Raw genomic sequence first — 18,968 nt, forward strand, 5'->3', positions numbered from 1 at the left:
TTGGGAGGCAGAGGCAGGGAGATCTCTGTGAGTTCGAGGCCAGCCTGGTCTACAAGAGCTAGTTCCAGGACAGGAACCAAAAAGCTACGGAGAAACCCTGTCTTGAAAAATCAATAAAAAGAAAAATTTTTTTTTGTTTGTGCAGGATATGGGTCATGCTTGCCTGTAACCAGCATTCAAGAGATGAGGACGGGGGTAGACTAGGAGCTCAAAGCTATCCTCGGCCATGTGGTCAGTTCAACCTGGGCATTTGAATCATAGGACAGATGGGAGGAAAATCCTAAAACAGAAAGTTCCAAGACAGAGGAGTGTCATACAGACATTAGGCTCCTTCTGATTTCCTCTGACTCTGGTACCTCAGGTTGCAAGACGTGGGAAGTGTCAACAGTGCCCTAAAAGACAGCAGTCTCTCCTGGTTACCTACATTTCTTGTCAACTAAATCTAAGCAGAATTGCCTCTGTCAAATGGCCGATGACAGGTCTGTGGGACAATTTCTGATTAGTGAGTGATGTAGGAGGGTCCAGTGCACTGTGGGAGGTACCATCTCCTAAGCAGGGAGGCAGGGGATGCAGAAGAGAGACAGCTGAATTGTGGGTCTGGGAGCAAGCCAGTTAGTAGGATGCGTTCATGATTCTGCTTAGTTGCTTCCTGAAGTTCCTGCCTTGGCTTCCCCTCCATGAAGAACTGTAATTTGTAGGCTAAAATAAACCTTTTTCCTCCCCAAGTTGGTTTGGTAGTGTTTTTAGCGCAGCAATAGAAAGCAAACAAGGACAAGATTCTTTTGTCAGCATAACTAAATTAACTCATGAAAGATGTTTGTTAAGTCTTGAGATGTATTTTGCTGGAAAAATAACAGTATACCAGTGAGGGAGATGCTGGTCAACTGCCATACCTGTGAGATATAACCTGGAGGCACATGGATGGGAGGGATGGACCCATTGGGCGACATCATGGGAACTTCAGCGGGGCCTGAAAGTTATAAGAGCAAAACATTAATAGGTGAAGAGGAACACACGTCATCCAGCGTCATCCCTGGGGTCTGTGACACGCCATAACTACTTGAAACCATGGCTGAAGTAATTCCCTGGCTCTACAAGTCAAGGAAACAAACAAAACATATACAAAAAGAGCAACAAGAAAGTTACAACCATCTCTATTAATGTTAAACAATCCCCTACAGGCCACAGATTCCATAAACCAAAACTGTTCTGTCAAAGCCAGCCTAACAGGATGGAACCAAAGCTTTCTCCTCAAGACACAGGGGAATAATTTAAATCTCCTCCTAACAAACGCCAACTCTACTTTTTATAAAAGTGTATTGTAACTAATACATGAACACATTTTTGAAGTGAATGTTTTTTGGTCCAAATGCTCTTATAAGCTTTGGATTTAAGATTTTATGTGATTTTTATTTTCAACAATTTATTATAAAATACCATTAATATGAAACATATAAAATCTTTAAAATACTCCAAAACCTACTGGGCCTGGTAGTCGAGTCCTACAATCCCAGCTAGTTGGGCTGCTATGGCAGACAAATCACATGTTCAAAGCTTGCCTAAACAACTTCATAAAACTCTACTTCAAAATAAAAAGTTGGGGTATTTTTTTAAAGGGCTTGGAGTATGGTTTAGTAGTAGAACACTTGTTTAATATATATATATATATATATATATGATCCTAGTTTTAATCCTTAATATCATTAAAAAAATCAACCAACTGTTTGGTCTGTCTCTCATTAAGTATGGAGAAAAAATAGATCATATTTTAAAATTAAGTAGCATTAAGATTTTTTTCATGCTGAATAAACTTCTATTTTCCATAGTAAAACATTAAACTGACAGGAGCTAATTCAATGAATGCCTTGTTGTTGTTGTTGCTGTAGCTGTCACCTCCCCTTCCCTGCAACTGTTGTTTTGGAGACAGGGTCTCATGTAGTCCAGGCTGGTCTGGAACTCCCACTACGCCCAGTTTTACGCAATACTAGGGATCCTACCAGGGTTTTGTGCATGCTACCCAAGCAATCTACCAACGAATCCTAATCACATGAGTAGGCAATCTAATGAATGGCAAGGTTAACAGTTGCCTAAACACATAGTTTGGGTTAATGTTTCATCACAGAAAAACTGCCATGCACCAAAAACAACTTGACTTCCATACAAGGAACCTACAATCCAACAATTTCCCAAGTGAAGGAACCTTAGAACTTCCTGTCCATAGCTAGCTCTCCTATGGAGTTAGCACTCACCCCCCAAACCTATGTGTTTCTCTATGAGATGCGACTTCCTGGCTCCTAGCTCTCCTATGGAGTTAGCAACTCCCCCCCAAACCTATATGTTTCTCTATGAGATGCCACTTCCTGGCTCCAAGCACTTAGAACTTTCCGTCCATAGCTAGCTCTCTTATGGAGTTAGCAACTCCCCACAAACCTATGTGTTTCTCTATGAGATGCCACTTCCTGGCTCCTAGCTCTCCTATGGAGTTAGCAACTCCCCCAAACCTATGTGTTTCTCTATGAGATGCCACTTCCTGGCTCCTAGCACTCCGATGGATTTTGGAACTCCCCCAAACCTATGTGTTTCTCTATGAGATGCCACTTCCTGGCTCCTAGCACTGTGCTGTTTATTTGCTTTCTCCTGGTGGGTGTTGAGCTGCTGGCAGTGAAAACTGCCCAGCTGGAACAAAACCCAGGAGAAATCCGCCACTTTACTTGGCAAATGGAGACCATCCTGCCACCCAATCACTGCATTTACAAGACAGCATATGCGCCTTTCACAGTACAGCGCTGCAGCCATGGCAGGAGAGGATGGGCGGGGCAGAGGGTGGGGAAACGGGGTCGAAGGAGCAGGTCTCCAAGCTCAGGGGAAGCAGCAGAAGAGGAGAAAGAGTGAAGGACAACACAGACACTCCCAAATGAGTGCTCACTGTAAGTTCATGGACAATGCCTCACGTCACTGAACCCGGTGGTCTCGTGAGTGTCTATGACCAAAACCAAAAAGAGGGTGACGTGCACCACAACTCAGTGGTGGAGCATTTTCAAAACCCCGAGTTTGATTTCCACTATGCCCGGCCTTACCAAAACTAAGGATGTCACCATTTTATTTTTAAGTAGAATTAAATTTATATGGTAACCCCTAAGGGTGTTGGTTTCCAAGTTCATCTTCCTCACCAGCCTCCACATTTTTAACACAGCCATCAAGATATACGGCATTTCTTTGAATCCATATTTGAACTGATTCATTTAAAAAGAATCGTACTACCTTTGAAATCCAAACATGAATGCACATGGTTCCAGAGAGCAGGCTCCAGGAACATGAGCTCCCCCATCCTCAAACCTGTGTGCCCTTGAACAGTGAGCTCATTCAGCCTCTCTGAGCCTCACTTCTTAACAGTTGTAAGTGAAAATAAGAATGGCTACTTCATAAGGGCAGGATTAAAAACTGAATACATTAATACCTGCAAATGTAGCAGGATCATAAGGAGCAAATATCTCTTCGGGACTACAGCACATACGAAGACCATCTGAGCTAGCCAGGTCATGGACTGAGCAACTACTGGATTTGTGGACTTCCCATCCATAGTCAGCCATTGCTGGGTTAGCTGAACCGCAGCCTCTAAGTTATTCTAATGAACTCCCTTTCTCTATCTAGAGAGTCATTCTATACGTTCTGTTCCTCGAGGGAATCCTGACTAACAAACGAGCAAAAGGATCAACCAGCCGAAGTATGATAAAAACATCCTAAGGAAAACTGCTACTTTGCATACTAATTCAAAAAAAATCCCAAAATTTAAATGTAAAAAAAGTTTAAATATCATACATACACCTAGGCATGCTAATTCCTCTAATCCAGCGTGTATGAAGCATAGGTGCGAGCTTGAGACCACCCGGATTTACACAGTGAGTTACTGGCCAAGCAGACCTACCTAGCATGATAGTCTCAAAAGAAAACAAGCTATGGATCCCAAAGAGACAAAAAGAAAAAACTTGGGCTTCCATTTGAGATCATATGTAATGATTAACTCAAAACTGATCATAGAACTAAATATATTCATTGAGTATTAGGTCAGGGATCTAATTTTCATGGAAGAAAATCAGGCCTAGTTTTTGAGACACCGTAAGTGAGTCAGGCACAATGCCACAAGCACAAGGCACAGAGGAAAAACTGAACTCAATCAAAATTAAAACCTTTATGCATTAAAGTCACTACCAAGAAAATAAAAACTGTATAATGGCAAAATACAAATCCCATTTGAGAATAGATTTCTATCTAGAATATAAAGAATTCTTACACATCAACAAAAAAGAAAAAAAATACAATAGCTAACTTAAAGATGGGAGGAGGAACTGAATAGACATTTCTCAGAAGAATCCCAAGAGTCACAATCAGCACTTGGAAAAGGCTCAGCATAGTCAGTTAGGAGGGTTTGGATCAAACCGCAGCAAAAAGCCTCCTGATGCCCAGCAGGGCAGCTTTATTAATGTGGATGGGGTGGAGAAGATGTGTGTTGGTATGAAAACAGAGAAACTGAACTTTGTATATTGCTGGGGAGAATTCAAAGTGAGAGCTGGAAACTGTACATCCTCACAAAGTGAAGCACAATACTATCTTATGAGCTGATGTCTATGGGAAGCTAACTTGGCTTACACAGTGCGGTCAAGGCAGCCAGAGCTAGCTAACATGTTTATGAATTCCCTTACCGATTATATACCCCAAAAGTACTACAGCAGTTACTCAAATAACTACATGCATGGGCATGTTCACAGTAGCACTGTTCACAAGAAACACAACCAAAGTATGGGCCAGGGGATGAACAGGCCAGCAAAATGTATGGTGTGCAAACAACGCAATAATATCATCTATAAAAGGCAATACAGCACTGACACTCAACTGGTGGATGAACCTCAGAAACACTCCAGTCACCACTGTCATGCTGTCTGTGACTCTAGTTACATGAAACATTAGGAAGAAAAATCAACCCACAGAGGGACATTGGTTATAGCTCAGTGAGTGAATGCTTGCTGACCATGTGTGAGGCTCTGGTTTTGATCCCCAGTATGTAAGTAATAATAATTAATCCACACCGGCAGAACTGATTGATGGCGACAAGAGTAGAGGCAGGGAAGGGAAGCAGAAGAGGACCGGGGGTTACCAAACAGCTGCCCGATGGATAGTTTCTCCAGCAGTGATGAAAACGTTTAGACAGAGATGGTGTTCACATAGCACAGAAACTAGGTAAATGCCAAGAAACTAAAAATAACTAACTATACATGCATTCACTTTACTGAAAAAAGTAATACTACAAATAAAACACTATGCATATAACCAATGACAGGTAAGACAGCAGAACTTGAACACAAAGACATAGGGCATACTGGGGCAATGCTAGTTCCAAACACTGCTAGGTAGAGACTGGAACATCCCATCTGCAAGCAGCTAATGGCTTCAGGGTGGACACACAGATATGTTAATAAGGCCTCAAGCACTGATGCAAGCTCGTGTCCTCTCAAAGTGTCATTTCAGATGCTAGGCACTGAGCACATCCCTTTGGCAACAGCAAAGTGGAGAAGGCATACTGCTCTCTCCAACATACGGTTTCTTCCCAAAGACCAAAAGTTGACTTGCAGAACAAAGCCCTATCCTGACAGAAGCTTGTTTGTGCCTGGCCTCTGCTGCTGCAGTTTCCCCAAGAGGAGAACACCTGATAATTCCAGAGGTTGCTCTGAGGACAGGACAGTGGGACTCAACAGCACCTCTGCAAGTCTGGTGACTCAGCAACTTTAACACTGCATCTAAGAGAGGCCCAAATGATGTGAAGGAAAAGAATTCCAGCAGAAGCACCAGCCACAGAAACCAAGAGAGCAAGTAACTTGTTTTGCCCTTCAGTTTTTTCTCCCAGTACTTCTATTTTTAGCTGCAAAATTGTATCCTGTTTCAAATATATAAAAAAATACAAATACGTAAATTATAATTTAGACAACGAGAAACAAAAAAGCAAGAGGTGGTTGTTTTCCTTCATTTGGTATCCCTATATCCCTGATCACAACTCCCTATCTCCCAAAATTCCCTGTTCTCGTTCCAGCTTCTAGGAAACCTTCGAGAGTTGGGTGTGCCTAGCTGTCTCAGTGTGCTGGGACAGCTGAATGTCAAAGGGCCAGTCCTTGCTTTCTGAAAGTGGCTCTCCTACACTCAACACTGGCTTTCAGACAAGAATTTCTACTCTGGCCCAACCACTGTCCTTAAAAGCGAACAACCATAACAGCAAAGGCTTCCTGGAGCTTCCTCCTCAGGTAAATCTCTACCAAGAAACCATGCTTTGTGGGGCAGGGAATTCAGAAGCAGGACACTGTCATCTTCTCAGAAGACAGGGATTAGGGCCCATGGTCTGTCTGCCATCTTCTCTTCTGAGAAGATGGGGCTCAGAGTCTGTGGTCGGTCTGCCCTGTTAGTTTAAAACCTAAATTTTCTTTCAAAGCACTCCTCTAAGAACTGAGTTATAAAACAAGGCAACAAAAGATAAGGGTTTAACTCTCACTTAAGACTTGGGGCTCAAATCTCAACTTCCTTTTGCTTAAATAAACTCAAGACATCTATCTACATCATTTATTATCAAATGGCCTTAGACTTCGGTGTTTTAGAAAAATCGACATAGTTCCTTGTGAATATATCCTACTACAATACATCAGTAAATATTTTATTGATTTCAGTTCAATAAACATTATGCAAGATGTGGAAAGAAAAGTTTCCCGGATTCAACAACAGATCCATAAAAACAACCAACTACCACACAAGGCTCAGCATTTTTTTTAAAGAGGCAAACAGCTTTGGGGTTGCAAGGTAGCAATTACTCTTAAAGCAGCTGAGGAATATTTAAGGCCCTCACACTGGCAGCGAACAATAAAGGAGTAGGCGAGCCATTTGCTGCACGAACACTGCACTAACACAGGTTTCAAAGAACTGGATTTAAATTCAGAACTATGAAAACAAAGCCTTAAGACTCTCCAAAGAGATCAGGCCCCAGGGAGAAGCCTGTGATGGAATCTTGAACTCCAGGCTTCCAAACTCTCTTTGGCATGTTCCTGAATTCAGCACACCTTCGTTACATCCAATGTAGGGTCAGGCTATACAGGAAGCCCATGGTACAATGACATTTAAAAAAAGGGGGGGAGCATCTCCATTCTTAACTGTGGAGAAAAGAACAGAAATCAGCAAGGCACAAAGAGCTATGCAAGGAAGGAGGGGCTCTGAGGTTTGTGACAGACACTAAGTCTCAGCATGGTCTGCGCTTACAGTCCAGATGTCTCTAGCAGATGTTCTTGGTATGTCTAAGCAACAGAAACCATGGAGGAGTAAGGAAGAAGACCCAAGGGAAAAGGTGCAGGTTGATTTTTGGGAAAATGAAAGACGGTTCATTTTCACTCCCAACTTGAATCAAGCCGATTTCTGAAATTGTGGGGTCCTGTTCTTCACGCTTTGAACCCACGTTAGGAATGAGGCTCACCAGCACTGTGTGCGCATGTAAAACATCTGGCACCATCTTATCTGATGTGCCAGCAGCATGGAAACTCAGACTTCCTGGATTGGTCTTCCATGTGAGACTGGGGATGGAGTATGTCCATGGATTACCTGTTTACAGGGGAGCCAGGACCCTGTATGCTTCAGATCTCTGAAGAATGACACAGATGCAACTCAACAGTGCAGAGGAAGGGTTTCTGGTGGATGAGGAAGGGCTTCTGAGGGACACTGCACATTTACAATCCTTGTGCGCAATAATCACAACTGAGACAAAAAGCACGTTAAAGCCATGCGCATGTGTGAGTGTGTGTCCATCTGTCCTTGCATGAGGGATGTGTGCATACAGTGCATACAACTGTGTGGACACACATGTGGAGGCCAGAGACCGTCCTTACATGCACTCCCCAGTCACTCTCCAACTTAAATGCTGAGTTTTGGTCTCTCACTGGATGACTGATTTGGCTAGTCTGGTTAGCCCGCTCGCCTTCGGACTTCCCCACCTCCACTGTCCAAATGCTGGGACCACAAGTGGGCTGCCTTCCCTCCATCCATGTAAGTACCAGAGGTCAGACTTGTGAGGCTCAGTTTAAAGCCAGCTCCTCCCAGGATGCTTGTCTGCTGCCTACTGGAGTATCAAGTAGAAAGATGCTCCTCATAACACCGTGCTGGGCAAAGGAACATTCACTGTTCACCTGATGTTGACTCAAGGGGGGTTTCTAGAAATGGTGTGAAGAAATGGGTGCTCTAGTGATCTTACACATTGTAAAAAGCTTTCCAACGTTGCCCCTACGAAATAAGGGTATTTCAATTACATTTGAATCACATCATGAGTTAACATGCAAACAATGTTGTTAAAGAATACTATTCAAGTTTATAATCTGGGTAGTAAAGAATCAAAAAGATAGATTGGTTATCATGGGGCAATGCAGGAGAGTTTTGACAGGGCATCCTGAGAGCAGAGCTCACCCCTCTGAGTGCTTGGGCTCCTAAGGGAGTTACAGCCATCTCTCCCAGCAGCTTGCTCCACTCTCTGGAAGGGTCACAAAAGGGAATGAGGAAGAGGAGCTTGTGGCTCACTCAGTAGAGTGCCCGCCTAGCACGAAGAAGCCCGAGTTCGATCCTAGGACTGCATCAACATGGCATGTTAGCCCATTCCTGTAATCCCAGCACTCAGAAAGTAGATACAAGAAGTTTAGGAGTTCAAGGTTATCCTTAACTACAGAGCAAGTTCCAGGCCAGCAAGGGTTATATGACCTTGTATCAAAACAGGGAGTCCAGGTGGTAGTGGTGAACGACTTTAATTCCAGCACTGGGATCTCTGTGAGTCTGAGGTCAGCCTGGTCTACAAAGTGAATTTTAGGACAGCCAGAAAAAAAAACAAACCAAAACAACAACAACAAAAGCCCCTTGCTTTACCCTTGCAGGAAAGCACCCACTGTCACTAATGGAAGCTATCCCTCAATCCAGTCATTTTCTAAAATGAACTTAAATTTTACAAAGGCATTATACTTGCTAATAAAAATTCTCGGAGCTGCCCAATGGCCACGGCCTGAGAGTAACAGGCTTGGAGATGACTAGTTCCATGCAATTTGCCATCTCCGCCTTTGCTAAACCACACAAAATAAGCCAGCAAGAAACATGAGTTCCTACAGTCAGTCCATGTTTGCACAGCCAGGGCTGCACACTCTGGTCGTGAAGGAGGTAACAGCAGACTGGGAACTGGATAATAAAGAGCACTAGCAAAGAGGCTGGGCTGTACCATCTCCTGACTGCCTGAAGTCAGGTGCAGACCTGCAGCTAATTCTGGGTACGGGTGGGAAGTTCGGAAAGGCCTAGAGAGCTGAGCACAGTTGACTTGGAACCTTCTCAGTGACAGTCTGACTGAGACAGTCCTGTGATTGTACTAAAAGTTCTTTCTCATCCCAGCACACTGTTCCCTAGATCTCAGAAACAACTGGCAACTTCCCAACCACCAGCTGCTGCACTTTCAAAAGTCAATCCCACAAGGCAGGCGCAGAGACTCACACCTGCAACACCAGCTGCATCACCTGGGAGGGTGAGGCAAGACTGCCGTTGAGCTTGCCTGCATTTCTGTGATTCCATCAGGGTGACCAGTTCTGGTCCACAGATTCTAGAAAAGGGCTGTAGGCTGATATTCCCTATAATCCTTCCTGCTGTCACCCTCGGGTGCTTGTTACATGAGAATTTGAGGCCTTTAGAAAATGTTGACTTCTGGGTTTGCTCCTCTGTTCATAAATTGCCCATCTACCCCTCCACCCCGACAGAACCAAGTGATCCACTAGTTCTGAAGCAGATGCTGCTGCATCAGTTTAGAGGGATGGGCAACAGGAAGAACCCCACAATCCACCGACAGGGAGACAGCTCAGTGCATAGAGGACTGGCCTATGACCTGAGTCTAGATTCCCTCGAGCTCGCATCAAAGCTGGAAGCACAGCTTCTAGGACAAATGCACGGAGGACACAGGAGAGTCTCCAGAGCTTTGAGCTAGACAGCCTCGCTGACGCGAGGACAAAAGACCTCGTCTCCAAACAAGGCGGAGAAGCGAGGGCGGACACCGAAAGCTGTCCTTGGCGTCCACACACACATCACACCACACGCACTGACACACATTTGCACATAACACACACAGCAATGCAAGCACAAAAGAACAGCAAACTTCATGAACACTATGAAAAACAGGTGCACACAGATCCTATACGTACAGTTCATTTGTAGTTACTTAAAGTCCAATAAGCTAAGTCTTAATTTCAGTCCAGTATTTTAAAACAGAGAAGAAAAAGTTAACAAGATGTTAACAGAGTACCATAAATTTTATCCTGTTAATGGATATTTAATTTAATAACTTCAACTAACAGAGATGAGTGTAATTTGTCTAAAAATAGTGCCCCAGCTTTCCGCATAATAAAACAATTACTGTGCTTCCATAGCAACAGAACGGGAGTTTATATAACATAAAGTAATAAGCGCTATATTAAGAATACTTTGTAATTATTGCCTTTCTTTCAATGATTATTAGCTCCTTGTGATAGTTCAATACAAAAAAGAGCCTAAGTACAAAACAGACAAGCAATAATAGTCTTTCAGAAAATTATTTGAGCATATTATTATATGCATCTATAGCATGTACTAATGTGTTCATGTTGTTCTGTACGTCGGTTGAACATGTGTGTGTGTGTGTGTGTGTGTGTTTTTAGATGTACTGATGTACTCATGTGGTTCTGTATACATGTACGTGTGTTGAACATGTGTGTGTATGCAGATGTACTGATGTACTCACGTGGTTCTGTACACATGCATGTGTATATGAACACGCATATACATGTCTGTAGGATGCACTAATGGACCTTTTGGACCATTTGGTTCTGTACATATTCATGTGTGCCTGTGCAGAGGCCAGTAAGTCAATTCAAAGTGTCTTTCTTGATCACTTCCTACCTGGTTTTCCGAGAAAGGGAATCACAGAGCCTGATGCTCTCCAACTGGCTGGACCAGCTGCCCAATGAGCTCCAAGGATTCACCTGTTTTCAACCCCCGGCGCTGGGGTTACCACACATTCTACCAAGCTTGGCTGCTATTGGCTGCTGAGGATGTGAGCACAGCCTTTCATGCTTGTACGGTAGCGGCATAGTCTCCTGAGTCCAGGATCAGTCAGTAAAATCCTAACATGTTTCTGTCGATAGCGGAACGCAGCAACACACTAGCAGTCTCAGTGCTCTCGAAATTGAAAACTCCCCTGAATGGCTGTTTCATGTCTTGAAAGTACACACAGTGGGTCAGATCTCTGGCCACAGTAACTCGACAAAGGAAGCTGATATCCGGATAGAGTGGCAGCTAGGAAGACAGGGGTCACCCACGATCGTGCAGCAGGCCTAACAGTGTCAAAATGTTACATGTCTTATGAGTGTGTGCAGTTCCTAAAACTCTGACTCACAACAATAAAAATAACACAGTTTTATTCCACACTTTGAGAAATCCAGTATCTTCTTAGTCTCACTGAACCAGGGAATCATTAAGTACTTTCCACTAAACAATACTATCTTCTCCATTGGTTTGCCACTTACAATAACGCACTATACCCCTACCTTCTAGGAGAGGGATATATGGAAGGGGCTTAAAATAGACTCAGGTATTGCTGTCTGAGGGGTGGAGAGTGTGCACCTGTCTAGGACAGCTCTAACCACAGTTAGTTCCAGCTACTACTGCCCCGGCAGTGGCTGGGAAAACTGCTAGATTCTCTTCATTGTGCTCCAGCGCACTCTCTGCTTCTCTTCATCCCCAGCCCCAATCACACTGTTCCTACCAATGTCAGTCACAGAGGAGAAAGTTCTTCACAGCTCAGAGGCTTCAAGGAGCGAAAACCAAGTCTTTCCCTTAAAGACTAGGGTACAGAGGTAGAGTATATAAATGTTGGAGTTTTGCTAAGCTACCAGTGTTTCAATTTTACTAGATCTGAGGAAATACAGCTTATCAAAACCTACTAAACAAAAGTAGACTGAAGGAATAGTAAACCCCACTCTCTGACACACAAACTGTATATGCGTGTGTGTGTGTGTGTGTGTTCAAACTTGATACATGATCCACAGGCTGTTCTGGTCACTCTTCTTCCCTTGCAAACCCTGTTGCTAATTTCCCAGCATCCCTCACTGTGGGGAGAGACACTGTGTGGGGAGTCAGAAGAACTGGGCAAGGGTGAAAGGCTTTCAAAGGGTTTGTTACCAAAAACTCATGTGAACTCAAACACAGTGAATCCTAGACGTTTCTGGTAGCCAGGCAGCATCACGTGGCTTCACTGTAGCCTTGGTTCCGAATGGACAACTTTGCCCCACGCCAGCAATCATGGCCTGAGGCGCCTGGGCTCAGAGCAGAAAAGAAAGCATATGAGGAACGTGGTGACTTCAATGAAGAAATGAAGTTTTCTGCTCTTAGAGAAACACTAGGGTCTAATTATGGGAAAAAGACTTTATATTTTCCTACCAAATATCTTCAGCATGTGTTTAGATGGCAGTGGTAGCATGTTTGATTTTTAAAACCCTTGTCTGGATTGCTGATTCGAATTTCACTTTCAAATGTTATTAAATGTTCAGGTTTAAAATAGAATTTTCATCCATTTTTAAATTGACTCTAAACACATTTCTGCTACTTCGTACTACATATTTATGTAACATTGTCTGCAATGACAACTTTAAAAATAACAGTATCAATTGACTACGAGAAACCTTGTAGATACTTATATAAGGCCACCTCAAATATTTAGCCAGGCTAATTCTTTATTTGGAAAAAAAAATCCAAGCATATCTATTTCATTAATATGCACATTTGCTTTTCTTTAGTAAATGGTAAAATTATGTGTACACTGAAGAATTATATAAATATACTTCTTACCAGTTCATGTCTGGTTTGTATCCCTGGTTTAAATACCTATATACCAAGGTTGTGCAAAACTTCTGATAAGAAGGGATCAAGAGAGGAAACTTTAAAACGCCTGGTTTGCTTGACACTCACAGAGAGGGACACCAATAACATCGTGAAGCACCTCCATTTCTACTCCTGGGTGCCTGGGGTACAAAGTGATACTCAACAAAACGCTTCGTATCTCTTCAGCTTATCATGGTAATTAACATCCTGGCCACCTCTGCAGGTGAACCCATATGTAGCTGGGAAGGCCAGCAAGCAGCTAAGAGCAGTACTGTAGCAGGCTCGGGTGGAGCTTAGAGTGTTGGCGCTGACACGTCTGTGGGGAGGGCACCCTCGCTCTGTAGGCCAGAAGCAGGCCCGAATGGGCACAAGCAAGAAAGCTTGAGAGAAGAGCGGAAAGCTCAAAACAAGGGTTCCAGCAGAAAATCACGGTTCCCTTCTACACTATAATTTCGCCTACAAAAGACAAAACTTGAAAATAAATCAGTTCAGCTAAAACATCTGAAGAAGTTCTTTGTATTCAACAAGTTTGCAAAAACAAATTCAGATACAATGCTTATAAATTACAAAAAATTACAATATATTATGATCCAAATTTATTTCTTTACAATGGATTTTTTCAAACTAGATCGCTATAAATACGTTCCACAACAAATTTCGGTTTCTGATGAGCTCCTAGAACTATATTAATGTTTGGCTTGAGATTTTCACAACCAACTATTTGGGAACCTAATCCCCTGCAGAAGAGCCACAGGACTTCCTTTGACAGGTGCTCACAAGAACGCCTTGAGCACCTCAGATGACTGGCACCACTGCCACTCATGTCACTTCTTCAGAAAGTCACCTCAGACCAGCCAAGTGCAGTTAGCCTTATGTCCCCTTGAGAAGAGCGAGTTACACTCTCCAATAATCGTATGACTTTGCAGTAGTAAAAACAGTCTGGAAAAGTTCTCTCTCTCCACAAACACACACACACACACACACACACACACACACACGCGCGCGCACACACACACGCACGCGCACACCCGCACAAAGTCAAAACGCTATGCAAATACTCTATTCTCTTTCTATCATGTAGAAATACATGGTTGCACAATTTACATACCATATATATTACTTTCTATGTGTGTGTATACACACATGCATGCAAACGCACACATGTGAGCTCGCACACATGTGCATGCATACATACACACACGCGCACACATACCTCCTGACTTTGCTCTCAGATACTTTATAATGAACAATTTATTTGAAGCTCAAACTCAAACTGCCAATGAGCTGTGAGCAAACTGAAATGGCCAGCTTTACCTATCAGACCACAACACGATTCAATTAATTTATAATCAACAACAGGGAAAGAATTAAGCAGTAAACTTATTTCCACAATAAAAACAGATTGATTCACCTACTGAATACAGTATTTAAGGTGATCTTAGCTTCATAAATGCTAGATTCTGAGTATCGATAGACCCAAAACCTACAGTGAACTACACATTCCAAACCCTCAGGGGAGATGCATAAAGTCCTGTTGGAGAAGAGCAGAGTGGTCTTCGCTGGCCAGTCCCCACTGCACCACTGCAGCACAGGTGCCAAGACCACGCCCCTACAGATTTCACCTCACACTCCACCCCGGGCCTGTTACTAAGCCTCTGTCTATGCCTCAGTCTCCCCCATCCCTAATCCAAAGTGTTCTAGAACCTAAATGTTTCAAGGTCAACAATGTGTGAGCACTGACGATGCTTTAAAGCTCTGGATCTGAAATTTCAGGTTCGGGAGGCTCAGTTAGTAAAGTCACACAACACTTAAAATTCAGATACTTCAACATCCTAGGCATTCCGATGAGAACAACTGCCCCCGCCCCCAACAGAATCCGTCTCTCCAGACTAGTACAGTTTCAGACAATGAGATGGCATGCACCAAGTGCTCACGCGCTCAGCTGGCTAGCTCAGCTAGCTGGTGTCATCATCACAGCCACAGCTGGAGCAGACCTTCCTCTCCTGGCCTAGCCAATACAGTTCAGAGACAAGCCATCAAGGCTTTGGAACTGCACACTTCCAGGTACAGGTATTACTAGATAAGGAAAACAGCAAGTGCTTTGCCTACGGAGCGAGCCAAGAACTGTTTACACCAGCTGAGCGCATCAAGAGTGAGGACTCTCTGAGGAGACCAGGCAGTTTCACTGCTGAATGAGACTCTCCTCTCCATTCATAAAACCATTTGGATCTTGCAGTCAGCTACAGATAGCCCCCTGTGTTTTCTCCACAATGCCAAGCAAAACTCGCCCAGAGCAATAACAGGTACTTAGTAGCCTATTCAGGTCAAAATAAATAAGCATCTTGTTGTGTGCTCTCAGAGACGGTCTATAAACAGGACTGCTGCCCTGCCCTACTCAACAAGACTTCTTGATTTTAAAACCCAGAACGATGGCTAACCATCGGGGATAGCAATGTTTTCCCATACATCAAGATCTCAATTTATATAGCAAATACTAGACTTTACCACAACATACAATTACCATAGACTTCGGTACAGAATGTGACATCAGAAAACGCATTTCATTTCATTCTTGTGTACCATAAACTCTGAAATATAAAGGGGTGTTTACAAAGCAACAGGAACTCCTTCATATCAGAAAGCCTTCACGCTTGAGAATTCTTCAGGCTGATGAAAACCTAACATCTACTCAGTAGTACATGACAAGCGTATTCTATGTGGTGGCAGGGCTGTGCTTCGGGGTGTGCCAGATCCAAGTGAGCAGAAACACACCATTCCTTGGAAGACCCCTGCATGAAGTTTTATTTTGCTTAGGAAAAATCAGGACTATTGATACAGTTCTATTTGCTAAAAGAACCTGATTATTTACAAAAACTGGCTACAAGGAGCTAGCAAAAACGCATTTGAATGGAGCTGTCTCTTCCTTTCTTCTGTTCTCTTCACTCCTTTCTCCCTCCCCTTGAGAAGAGCCTCCGCTCCATGTTTGGCTTCTCAGGGCCTGATGAGACCCTCGATGCTACAGCGAATGCCTGAAAGGGTGCTACGGTGAGGCCTGAAAGAAATATTCCTCTCTCCCTCGCTTTGACTCAGAAAGTCTGAACACAACAGGATCCATTCAAGGCATGATGGAGTGCCTCACAGAGGCGGCAATATGTTCCCAGTTGGCAAACAGAGACCTGTTTGGACAGAGAGCAAGGCCCATCCACTCAGCAAACACCAGCTTCCCAAAGGGTTCAGAGAAAAAAGAGGGAGACGTTCTAGGCCCCTTTTTCAGACTCCAACTCCAATTTGGGACAATCTTTCTAAACAAAACGCCTTTGTTCCCAAAGTCACAATTTAGTGGGTCCCAACTGCTTTCCTAGAAACTATGCCCATCTATTTACAATTGCACTGGGGCCAAAAATCATTTGTAAAGTTCTGAAAGGACAAGAGTGATGGGAAACACCCGATTTCCATCTGTATAGTAACAGACAAGGGAGGACTAGGAAGCTGCATGCCGGGCAGCTAAAAGCAAAGGATCACGGAGGCTTCTCGGGAGCTCGGGAGCAGAGGTGTTGGTAGTGCTGTAAGCAGGACATACGATCAGAGGAGAAAATGAGTACGTGAAAGCTAAGCAAATCCCGGTCAGCTTATGTTCCTCTGTGGATGTAGTTCCTCTTTCCATACAGATCTGCAGAAGAAAATCCTTACTCAGCTTCACTAAAACGATCATACAGAATGAAATGAAAGACAGAAATTCTGGATAAAAGTCCCTCTCAACCCATTTTCAGCCAGTCCTCCAAGACACAAACAAGTTGATGCACATGGAGCACGCGCTTGCCTGGGCTCTGCGTGCTGGGCACGACCTGCTGCCGCTACCGGTATACCCAATGCCAGAAACCTAGCACAATAGCCTTTTGTTAACACAGAGGCAAGGACTAAAATTTGGACAACCTGGGCCCTAGCTCAGTGGGTGGGGATTTGCCTAGTGCTCACAAGGCTCTGAGTCCAGTTGCCAGCATTGCAAAGAAGCAAAGGATTTCCAAGGTTTTCACTTTGAAGATAGGGTAATGATAGAGGAGAAGGAGAGAAGAAAGGAAGGCCGTCTCTTCCAGGGCATAAGGGGCCTCACAGTCTTGAAGACTTCTCATTACTTTAAGTGTTGCTTCCCCATAAATGCAATGTGTAAAGGGAAAATGTCAGAGTCCAGACAACTCCCACAAATGTATTTTAAAGAGAACATTCTTTCACTTTCAAGCTATGGACCTTAGGAATGCAGGCAAGTACTTTTACCCACTAAAGCATCTCCACAATTTTCAGAAACTAATCATATATACATCTATGTATATATGTATATATGCATGCATGGATATGAAATTCTAAATATAACTCCTAGCCAAGATATAACATCATCAAAAAAATTAAAGAGGGTTACCAGGTAAAAGATAAGTCACACCCAGTTAGCACCAAGCTGCCAATGCACTACAAGGAGTTCACACCAGAATGTTCCAGACACTGCATGAGAAAGGCACTAAAAATATATATTTTGTATATTTGAAAGTCAGCTTTATCTGGGCATTTCGTGCATTTGCTGGTTAAATGGTACCTTTACCACAGAGACGAAGACAACATTAACATCTGTTAAACAGCTGCCAGCACACAGCGCTCGTAGACAGGAGGGTGAGAAACTCTGGAGAACAGGGCAGCTCATGTCATCAGAACTTCGTGCAGAGAATAGTCTAGAATGAGGGTTCATGACCTGGCTGGAGGCTGCTCCTGGCCAACTGCAGGGAATCTGGGGTAGACAGTCACCCAAGAACTGCTGCTCTTTCTCAGGTCACTTACCAAGTAACTGGCCACGGTGCTACTGGGAGTTAAGCAAAGGGCCACCCCACTGCATACGCTGTCTTTGTGGCATGAAAGTAACTAACAGTGTCATTTTCTCTTTTTACAGAGAAAGAAAAGGTTGGGGAGATAGCTCAACTACCACGAAACTCTGGATTTTACCCCTAAAATTTATGGTAGAAGTCACTAGTGATAAATGCTTGTAACCACAGAGCGTGGAAGATGGAGCTAGGAGCATTCCTGGGATTCCCGGGCCAGCGTGTCTAGCTGAATTAGTGGGTCAGCCATTTAGGAAACCCCATGTCAAAAAAAAAGTTAATGAAAGCTAAAAGCTGTAGGACACTAAAGGTTGACCTCTGGTCTCCAGGCACGTGCACACACATGTGCACCTGTATGCACATGCACACACAGAGCATGGCACGGAAGAAAAGAGACTGACTGACTGTCTGACTGACTGACTCCAAGGGCATGGAGACTAGCCAAGATGGAACAGGAAAGCTCCGCCCTGTGTGAGCCTTCCCTGCGAGGTGCTTTGTCAGGACATAGACTCTGGGTCTGGTTCCCAAAGGAAGGTACCAAGAGCTCTTCCCTGTGGCAACTGGCAGGAACTGGCAGAAGCAAGGCGCTCTAAGAACAGGGCCAGAGTAAACGGCCACTCAAGTACATGACCATGAGAATTTATGAAGTTTTGTTCATATAAACCCATCAAGAAGTTGGGCTTAGCTAACAAGGGCTATTCAGACTTGGACTCTGCCTGTGTGCACAGTGAGGAGATTATGGTGGCAATGCCTGCCCCCATAATAACCCTTTAACTGAAAACACTAGTGTACATAGGGAGAAAGCACTTCAGCTGTGATTCACGTGACTGGAACAACTGAATTTTTTCCAAGGTGCGACCAGGATGATGGTGTACTTGGGGCAGCTCTACTTGCCCTCACTTGGCAGGCTAAAAACACAAACAGTTCTTGTCTTCTTTCTCTTCCTGCTCCTTCTCCCCAGCTGGAGATACCTAACACGGGGAAACTGAGCCAGAGTGGGACAGGGAGACATCTGAACGGGGATCAGAGGAGGCTCACATAACGAAGTGAGAGGTACAAAATGCTGGTCCTAGGAACACAGCATCCTCGGCAGAGCACTGGTCCTAGGAACACAGCATCCACGGCAGAGCACTGGTCCTAGGAACACAGCATCCA

The 18,968-nt window shown here is 43.9% G+C and overlaps 1 protein-coding gene across 3 annotated transcripts in view; it reads right to left on the reverse strand.

Annotated features, from left to right (window-relative positions):
- Positions 1 to 18,968, reverse strand: part of Fndc3b (fibronectin type III domain containing 3B) — a 291,701-nt gene that overhangs the window by 129,359 nt on the left and 143,374 nt on the right. For all 3 annotated transcript variants that reach the window (XM_005343904.2, XM_026782781.1, XM_013347920.2), the window contains exon 4: positions 894 to 970. In XM_005343904.2, the coding sequence (XP_005343961.1) occupies positions 894 to 970 (77 nt within the window). The remainder of the gene's footprint in view (positions 1 to 893; positions 971 to 18,968) is intronic.

Source organism: Microtus ochrogaster, chromosome 1 (genome assembly GCF_000317375.1).
Source record: "Microtus ochrogaster isolate Prairie Vole_2 chromosome 1, MicOch1.0, whole genome shotgun sequence".
Classification (NCBI taxonomy): Eukaryota; Metazoa; Chordata; class Mammalia; order Rodentia; family Cricetidae; genus Microtus; species Microtus ochrogaster.